Source organism: Rhinopithecus roxellana, chromosome 21 (assembly GCF_007565055.1).
Source record: "Rhinopithecus roxellana isolate Shanxi Qingling chromosome 21, ASM756505v1, whole genome shotgun sequence".
Classification (NCBI taxonomy): Eukaryota; Metazoa; Chordata; class Mammalia; order Primates; family Cercopithecidae; genus Rhinopithecus; species Rhinopithecus roxellana.
The window spans coordinates 77,731,233-77,741,585 of NC_044569.1; the positions used below are offsets into that span (position 1 = coordinate 77,731,233).

Sequence of the window (10,353 nt, forward strand, 5' to 3'; positions counted from 1 at the left end):
AGGGCAAAATTCTAGAGCATGTGTATTGTTGAATCTACCATTAGAACATCTTCAACAACTTTTACAGTTTACATGGTGGTATCACTAATATTATGGCATTTAATGATCAGAACACTACTGAGGTTGGGAAGACAGCTATTAGCAGCCCATAAACAAAGAAGAAAGCAAACTCAAGGAGGTTGTGATTTGTTTGAGGCTACAAGGAAAACAGCAGATACTTAGGATCTACTAATTCCTAGAAAAATACATTATTCAATATTTTAAAAATTAAGTGAATCGAGCATTGATAGAAAACTATTATTAAAGTATATTACATTAAAAACATATTATCTTAATCTTAACCTCTGCATTGAGGAGGAAGTCTTCTGTTCTATCCTGTTTCAAGTGGTTTTGTAACTTGCATCATGTTTACATCTTGTTGCTACACCTCACTTAAGAAATTTCACTAATTTGCAAGTGGTGTTTCTTAATGCCAATTCAAACTTAACTGTGTGAATGGGAACTACAGAAACATGGGCAATTCTGAGGGAAAATTATTTACAAGTTTAACTTTGAGGATAAATTTCAACTTATTGTATTCATTTGTATTTTTTAAATGTTACAAATAGCAAAGCAACTTATTTTTAATTATAAACTGTTCTCTCCTTTTCCCTTTGGCAATGATCACAGTAAGAAGCAAAGATAGAAAGCAGGTTGGCAGAGAGAACCCTATCAAACAATTCCTCAGCAAAACTGAAAATGAAGTGGATATTGCAACATACAGGCACCTTTTTATTTCTCCTCAAGAGTGACTTCTAGTGTTAGATCTTTTCTCTAGTAAAGAAACTGTAAAAACAGCAGCAAACTTACTTTCTATCAATCATTTATTTGTTTATGAGTAGAAAGATCAAAGTGATTGCAATGGTGCTCAGCTTACTTCCGCTGTAAGAACTTGCATATACTATTTTTTAAAGTAAAAGTGGGCTATATTACTAGAAGTAAAATATGTTTATTCTAGAGAATTTGGAAGGGAACATAAAATTATAAAGAAAATATGCCACTATAATCCCACCATGAATTTTTTATTTAATTATGAAACAACTAAAGTGGAAAATTTATATAGTTTCAAATTTTTCACTGCCTTATAGAGTGCTTTGGAGGATATCCTTAGGATAGAATCTAATCTCCTTAGGATGAATTATAAGATCTTTCCCCCTCTGTTTTTCACTTACATCCCTAGCTTCATATTTCACGCTCTTCCTTAGCTTCAAACTACGCTTCAGCCACGGTTTGTCATTGTTGTTGTCGATTTCTTTTTAACAAGTAAATATTTCCATTTCTGATGCATCTTCCTGGAACACTTACCTACCACGTCCCCTCCTCACAATTGTTAACTTCTTTCATAGCTGCCTTGAGGTGGCCACCAACTATTTCTCATTCTCCAGATGTCTGCTAAGATATTATTCTCTGAACTGCCCAAGTATGAAATAAGTTTCATTCTTACACACTCCTTTAGCAAAGAACTTTATTATACTCTTTTATAATTCAAGACAATAAATGCTTAATCAATTCTATTCACCACCATTCCAAAAACCTACTATGAATTTCTTATTTCGTCAGATGTGACATCATACCGCCAAAGAGTTATATAAAATTAACAGAAACAAGAGGATTTAATTATCAGAAGAGTTAGAATTGTCTTGTCTTTGGGTAGGATAAGATAGAATCAAATGAATTGATAAACTTGTTCTTGGTTACTAAGGAAGTAAAATGGTACTAAGGGATCTCATTGCTGAAGAACAGTGAGTGAAAGGAATGGAAAAAAAAAAAAAAAAAGCTATGTAAGGGGCTAAGGCAGTGGATCCAACACTTACACATTTAGAATCAGAATACCTGGGCATAAGTCCAAGCATCAGTATTTTTTTTTCAAGTTCTCACATGACTTATAATGTACAACCATGGTTGAGAGTAATTGAACTATTTTATTATAGATAACTTTAAATTCAGTAAAATTCTTTGTTATTTATCCAGGATTATAGACCAAAATATATTCTTTAAAATTCTATCATTATATTTTCTATACCTTCCCCCCCCCCACTTCCCTTATTATATCCACTGTTTTTCCTCATCAATGGTAAATAGAAATTTAAAGTTTATATTACATATTAATATCTGGAATATTAAATCAAATAATTGATTCTTATAATATGTGAACAAGCATAGTTGAAAATATTAGTAAGTCAGTAATAAAGATATAATTCTGAGTAAATATTTCAATAATCCTACCGCAAACTGTTCATATTTCTCACGGTCAATGCTCCTTGTACAAAAGATATCTCCAGTGTCTTTCTCTATGTAAAACAAATTGAAGGGTTCTTTGTCCACGCCTGGTCCACTTATGGAATAAAAGATGGTGTAATTCTGTGCAGCATCAGATTGTATCTGCAGTAATAATTTAGGCATAGAACAAATATGTCATCATGAATATTTTCAACCTATTGAATATTTTCAAACCTCTTGTGATGGTTTATTTTTTACCACTAGCCCTCTTTCCTACTCTTCTGTTCTTTCTTTCTTCTGCTTGAGTGCCCATTATCTGCCATGTTTTCCAAATTTTTATCTGCATTTTGCATTGTGCAAAGCCAGAAATTCTGTCACTTATTTGATCTCAACATTTTGTCATTTGTATATCTATAACATTTGTAGAGTGATATACCTTTTCAATTGTTATTTACTTATTCTTATCTTCATTTAAATAATAGTAACAGTTTCAGTGATTTTGAATTCTTTGTAATTGAAAATTATGTGATTAATAAAGCTAGAAGTAATGCAACTTTTCTTCCACAATTAATTCCTCAAGAATTAGAAAATTTTGACCGGGCACAGTGGCTCACGCCTGTAATCCCAGCCCTTTGGGAGGCCTAGGCAGGTGAATCACCTGAGATCAGGAGTTTGAGACCGAACTGGCCAACATGGCAAAACCCTGTCTCTACTAAAAATACAAAAATTAGCCGGGCATGGTGGTGGGTGTCTGTAATCCCAGCTACTCGGGAGGCTGAGGCAGAAGAATCACTTGAACCAAGGAGGCGGAGGATGGAGTGAGCTGAGTTCATGCCACTATATTTCAAAATTTCAAAACTGTTCTATGTTTGCATTCCAGCTATGTGGCAGTGAGGCAATCTTACTTGGTAAGCAGAAATACAGGCCATTTTTATAAAAGATGAGTGCTAGTTTAAGCAAGAGTTGAACTATGCAAAACATGTAGGTGTGCCTTCTGTACATTAGTGTTAACAAGTCTACCATAGTATTTCGGTGAATTTAGACACAGACCTAAGAGCATCAGAAACTCCAAATATAAAATTTGTTTCTAAATTTCTAAATATGATACATGTAAGAAAGTAATAAGATATGCTGCGTCACTTCTATGGGACCCTAATTATGGTGAATAGATGATCATTACTTGTACCATTAAAGCTCTGATTCAATATGATGTGCAATTCAAATGAAAAGTTTAAGAACCAAAAATTTGGACACGTATAAAATCAAATAAAGTGAAATGCACCTGCTGAACGTGTTGTGGAAATGGACCCAATGAGTTCTCCATCAATGAAGCTGGAATAGGAGCCCATCGCCTCTTGCTGCGCTTGAGGGCTGTGTCTTTGGTATGTCTCTTCTTAGGAGCCTACATTTGACAAGAAACAAAGAAATGTAGCATTGCTTATCATTTTTGGAACTGTGATTTTTTACACATACATCAACAAACAGACGCAAGGGTTTTACATTACAATACCATGGCTAATCAGCAAAGGATTTCTATTGATAAGACACACACACACCTCAGACTGCATTACGTTCCCCTGTTCTACCTATTTCTCTATTTACTCAGTTAACCACCAGGAAATGTATAGGACATTTGGAAAGACGCCACTTTGAAAAGTTATAAACCCCCCTAAAATAGATAATTCATTATTAAATATTTAACAATCAACTTTATTCCACTAGGAGTGGTACAACCAAAATCTGTTAAAACCCTCACTCTACAATACAGTCATTTATGCATCTATATAGACACAGGTGAGCATTTGCTTAAGTATAGTTGATTTTATATAATGTGGGGATTTTACAATGTGGATACAAAATAACATGTTTTAAGTCTTAAACATATTAAGAGGAGTTCATGTAATCAAAAAGAATTTAGTTGGGAAGTCCTCTCATAAATAGAATCATTCATGGTTTTATAAGACGAAATTTATTGTGGTGAATTTGCTGAAAATGAGATGTGAATTCCAGCAACTTTCTCCTTACTGCTTTCTGAACTGATCTCTACCACTCACTGCAAGAAAATGAGCCTAGAGTCAAACATTCAAACCAGTCTTGTGGATTGGCCACACCTCCACTCTCTGAAGAGAGGGGCTCCCCTATAGAATTTTCTAGTAAGATGGGAGTAAGCTTTAGACAATCTCTTCTCCTCTTTAAAGAGAGACTCAAACCTGCAATCAGTGGGAAGAGAGCCACACAGGGTGGAGCCCACATTTCCAGCCTGAATCACATTTTGCTGAGTTTTAGACCCACCCTTGTCTTGTCCTTGCTCCTCAGGTTGGCTTGTTCTTATTGCCAAACTAGAAATCACTATTAGAAAACTTTGATATTCTTACTTTGCTCCCCGTCTACAGAGTCATTCATCTTTATAAAAGTTTGTAAATAGCTCTGCCACTCCTTAAAAGTCTAGCCTTTATTTACACTAATTGTAAGTGGAAAAGACAAACTTGTCAATCAATAGCATGGATTTTAACGTGAAAGGAGTATATAACATGAAGGACTCCCGTAAGCAGATTACTGTGCTAGGCTCCTTAAGCCCTTGCCTTATACCTTGTTTTCTCTTGCTGACAGTACAACTTTTATCTCTTGTTGTTCTTGTCTCTCACCATCTGAAAGGAAAATGGAAAAACTTTTCCTTTCAGAAGACAAAATGAGGTCACGTGTTGTGTAAATTGAGCCATCTTCTAGAATTCTGAAGGCAGGGTCACTGGACAGGATTAGGCTGGGCGACTTGAGACACTCCTCCAGATTCACTGCAGGGAAGAAATGTCACAGCAGTTTGTCAGATGAAACAGGAGTGGAACAAGTTTTACAGGAATGACAGCTGTGAGTTAGTGCATGAGAAGAAGAAAAAGGGAGGTTACATTTGGAATATGCTTAGCACCTACTATTCTAAAACGTGGGGGCCGTAAAACTTAAATAATTAAATTAATGGAATCACATTTTCCACTACCTTCATCATACATTAATTTAAGAAATAAAATATTTTCCCAGTGTCACAATTTTATTCTCTTTCCTTTGAACTCTTGATTATCGTGTGTGTGTATAAATTTATATATGTACAAACTTGAATTTTTTATGTCATAAGTGGTATAACTGTATGATGTCAGTAGATTTTGAACTTTTTGCAATAGTTTGATAGTTAAAACTATCTTGCCAAAAATAAGAAAACTAGGTGACTCATACCTGTAATCCCAGCACTTTGGGAGGCCGAGGTAGGAGGATCACGAGGTCAGGAGTTCTAGACCAGCCTGGCCAATATGGTGAAACTCCATCTCTACTAAAAATACAAAAATTAGCCAAGCATGGCAGCATGCACCTGTAATTCCAGCTACTCAGGAGGCTGAGTCAGGAGAATTGCTTGAACCTGAGAGGTGAAGTTTGCAGTGAGCAGAGATAGCACCACTGCACTTCAGCCTGGGCAACAGAGCAAGACTTTGTCTCAAAATAAATAAATAAATAAATAAGAAGAAAACTTGTCTATTCTTAAGTAATATTTCTCAGTAATATTGCAAGTAATCTTTCTGTAATACCTTTCGAGGTTTAGTAAACCCAATGCATTGTAGTTATTATCAAATTACCTCCTTTACAGATTCATATTTAACACATTTAACATATTTACTATGTGTCTTTAGAGTGTGGACTGTTTATTAATTTAAAAACTTAAAGCACTGGGCAAAACAACATCTGGCTTGGAAAGGATACCATTTCTGTATTCAGTGTGTAATTTTTTACATGTGAACTCAAAGCCAGTGAAAAATCTTGATGAAAAAATCTTTACCTTTGGACTCAGAGCAACCAACTTATACTTCAGAGATGGCTATGGTACTAAGACCCACCAAAACTTTATTTGATTTTCACAAGCTATTCTGTGAAATATGTCACATTTATTCTTGGTGGATACTTGTTCATTGTAATCGACCTCAAGTACAAATTTTATTGGGGGCATTTAGATTTTGAGACATCCATTTCATGTCTAATCAATAAAGAATCTTGGCTTTGAAATTTTGGCAGCAGATTAGTTTATACAAATTAGAATATGATCCTGGTTTTGGTGCCTTGCTTTGTTTGATGTAATCCAAGATAATTCAGCCTTCTGATGTTTGCTAATTTTTTTGGCAAGAGAATTATACAACTAACTTAGATATTTTAATTATTCCTAACCATTACCAAAAAACAAGTAGCCTATCTTTTATTGTACATCCAATGTTAATGTCAAGTAGCTACTATGTGGCTTTTAACCCAAACTTTATAAGAGCAGTCTGAAGCTAAATGTGGCAAGTTACAACCACGAAATTGTTAATAGAGTTTCTCACCTTTGCCTACAAGTGTTTCAGCCCGCAGATGAGAAGGAACTCGAAGATAAATTTTCTGACAAGCATCGCAAAGTAATATAAAAACCTCAAAAAAAAAGAAAAGAAAAAATATCAGGAATTAAATTTGATCACAAATTTTCACATTATAACTTTTTCTTATTGATAAAAATATTGTCAGTTTTGGAAACAAACTGATCATTTAATTCTTTAAATTTTTAATACTCACTGTAAAGGGAACCAGCAAAGAGAATAGCTTTAGGAATAACACTGTCATTTATTTATCAATGAAAAAATTAAGTGAATAGTAGTTCTTAGAACCTAAATCATATTGTGTCAGTGCAAGAAAATATTTCACAAACCATTGACTTTATATAGCAGTTTTACATCTCTAAGACCACTCATAAATGCCATTCTGATTTTTAGCATGAAGAAAATACTTAACTCTGAAATGCATAATTGCATATATGTCCTAATTCTCTAATCATCATTTTTACTATTTGAAGTTATAGTTGATGAAGTCTAGAAAATAGTTAAGGGCTTTTTTAATCTCACAAAAAAAGATGCTCCCCAGAAATCATTGTTCTCAAATCAGTTTTCAGACTGACTTGGCCAAAACTGTAAATGATCTCAAATTACATGACTAATCTAAAAAGAACATATGTCAAAATATGGAGAGTATCCTTCAAATGGGTAAAGATTTTTAGTTAAATTCAAGACCCAGCTATAGTTTTTTAAAAACTAGGTAGTTCAAAGACATAGATACTATCTGAAAAACAAAAGAAAAGAAGAAAAGCTATCATTTCGAAAATGTCTATAGGTTCAAAATATATTTTGCTTCTTTTTCTCTGCATTTTCTGTTTTTTTCTTTTTATCAAAATAACTGCTTTATTATTATTTAAATATAAGATAGAATAGAGCTAGATTTTCCGGAAACACGTAGGTTAATTTTATGATCAGCTTTCAACTTTTCTCTGAATTCTAGAATTACGGGACCTATTATTTGTGAGGAGGAAGGAGAATGGATTAACATCCATATTAAGGATGTGCACTTCTTTTCCAGCTCAACTCAAGTCTATCAGACATATTGTAGCAGTCTAAATAGTTTGTAATTTTACAAATCTATGTTAGGCAGAAATCTGGAATTAAAAGGCCACATTTTTATTTAGTTCTAATTTTAAAACCACTTTTTAAAACATGAGACATTCGTATTTATTTAACTTTTTAAATATGTTCATCCCTAATGCCAAGGAATATACTAAATTACACTGAAAGAACTTTCTAAGCATAGACCATACTGTTAATAGTTGTCTAAGTATATGATGTGGAAAGAGCATTTTGTAATTAGGACATACATACACACAAACACATACATATGTATACATATATATGCATATACCTGTACATATACCTATACCTATATATGTATGTGTATGTGTGTATATATACACACAGTCATATATTGCTTACATTGTAAGAAATGCAACTTTAAGTGATTTCATCATTGTGCAGACATCACAGAGTGTACTTACATACACTTAGAGGATATAGTCCGCTAAACACCTAGGTTATACCTACATGGTATACACCATGGTGCATATATGTATGTCCCATGGTATGCACCATGGTACAGCCTAGGTGTATAGTATATAGTATAGCTTATTGTTCCTAAGCTACAAACCTGTACAGCATGTTCCTCTACTGAATACTGTAGGCAATTGTAAGTATTTGTGTTACTAAACATTTTTAGACATAGAAAAAGTACATTAAAATACAATATAAAAGATAAAAAATGGTTCACCTATATAGACTAGCTCCATTATAATCTATGAGACCACTCATATATGTAGTCCATCATTGACTGAAGCATTGTTATGCAGAGCATGACTGTATATATGTGTGTGTATATATAGAGAGTGGTGCACATATATATATAGATATATGAGACATTCTTATATGTTATATCCATACTTCCACTCCCACCCCCATCTTCTTTCCTTCTTGTCCTAGGATTCCATGTTGATGGTCCTCCCTCTGCAGGCAGAGCCACTGAAGGTTTCCATTCATTAAATACTATTCTCATCTTCAGGTTAAATCACTGACTAAGTGGCTTAGTGACACCCTTTTAGTCAGTTTCAGGGTCAGAAATAAGCAAACTGGAGATGAATTTACCAAGAGATATTAGACAGTACAGGGATCAGAAACAAGAGAAATGTGGGTAGAATCCTTTGGAAAATTTTTACCACATTTTACCAAACTTGTACTAACTCAAGATGGTATCTGAGTTATCTTCTCCCTAAGCAGTTACAAGATCAGAAGGTGACCATCAACCCTGCATTGTATATTATTTACATGGAGAACATGTTTGTCCCCATACCTGCCATTTCTAAAAACATAATTTGAAACTAAAATATTTTGCTAAAATGAAGAAAAGGAAATTCGCACCTCAGAAATGATGGCTGGATGTGTGAAATAAGCCCCCTCTCTTCCCTCACCACCAAAGAAAAAATAGCACCTTACACAGTTACAAAGCTATTAAAAACCCAAGTGGAAGCCAAGTTAAGGGTATCTTCAATGACAGTCACATTTCTGTTATTTTTCTTAAACTATTCTTTGCTTAAACTGCTTCATGAGTAAAATTCAAAAAGTCCTGGATAATTTGCATGTTCACCCAGAATTCTTTCTCCATTTTTTGCAGCTCAGTAGTACTCAGCATGTTAAATAACATGAGTTTATGTAATCACTGGTAGCAAAAGTAAACCTCAGAAACTTCTGGGCCAAATACCTAAGGAGTGAATTCGTTTCTCTACTCCTTAGAAAAACACCACAGCAGGATGGAAGAGGGATTTCCTTGAAAAATTTTAACACTCTGGCAGTGAGTGCTTGAGAAATAAGCTGAACACTTTCCATCCTGGATCCCAAGTCTCTCAACTCTTCCCTGAATCTTCCTCAGATCTGTTTTTCTTTACCCCAGTCTCTCTTCTCTGCCTCCCATCTGCACTCCTAGTCTCTTTCAAGCCCGAACTGCAGAGAGGAAGCAGGTAGTAACATGCCTGAATTCCCTAATCCTTTGGTTGTTACTCACCAGGAGAGAGAAAAGGAGCTGCTTACAGAAGATGCTCCCTGGGGCAGCGGAGGCTACAGCCATCAGAAGCAGTCCCAATGGCCAGGGACGGTGGCCAGATAACAGGGCAGCCTGGGATGCACAGGGCGGCTAAGAAGACGCTGGCACTTGCACAGGGTATTCTGCTGCCACCCTGATGCAGCTGAGCTTGGTTTGGAAGACAGTCAGGAGGCAAGTGATAAACAGGAGGAGGAGCAACGGGAGAATTTCTTTCCCCCTATTCCCTGGCCGGTCTGCTTCCTTCCAGTTCAGTTACGTCTAAATGCAAAGAGGCTTTCCTACAAGTGAGGAGGGTGAGGTACAAAACACCCCAAAACCCAGTGAGTAGCTCCTCCTCACAGCAGCTTTCAAAATTTATCTTGCCACTTAAGACATAGGCAGAAGGAGGAGGGAACACCCTTCATCCTCAGCCCTCCTCCCTTTCCCCCAGGTTGATGCTGTGAAGTCCTCCCCAGTTATTACCCACTCCCACAGCCTCCCGTCTTCTTGGCCTTATTAACCTGTCTTGCCCCAGGGTACAAACATAAATCGTGCACAAACGCCATGCAAGTAAGTGATGCCTCCTCAACTACCATTGGCAAATCAGAGGACCTAAGCGTGTGTAATCAGACTCATCAG

General features: G+C 35.4%; 1 protein-coding gene across 3 annotated transcripts in view; it reads right to left on the bottom strand.

The window, feature by feature from the left end:
• Positions 1-10,135, bottom strand: part of DSC1 (desmocollin 1) — a 35,088-nt gene extending 24,953 nt beyond the window's left edge. For 2 of the 3 annotated variants that reach the window (XM_010380879.2, XM_010380887.2), the window contains exons 1-5: positions 9,697-10,134; positions 6,615-6,699; positions 4,849-5,051; positions 3,542-3,661; positions 2,266-2,421 (exon numbers count right to left, since the gene is read on the bottom strand). In XM_010380879.2, the coding sequence (XP_010379181.2) occupies positions 2,266-2,421; positions 3,542-3,661; positions 4,849-5,051; positions 6,615-6,699; positions 9,697-9,759 (627 nt within the window). In that variant the 5' untranslated portion in view covers positions 9,760-10,134. Of the gene's footprint in view, positions 1-2,265; positions 2,422-3,541; positions 3,662-4,848; positions 5,052-6,614; positions 6,700-9,696 lie in introns of all 3 variants that reach the window. The other variant, XM_030926218.1, reaches the window with a different exon arrangement.
• Between the last annotated feature and the right edge of the window lie 218 nt (positions 10,136-10,353).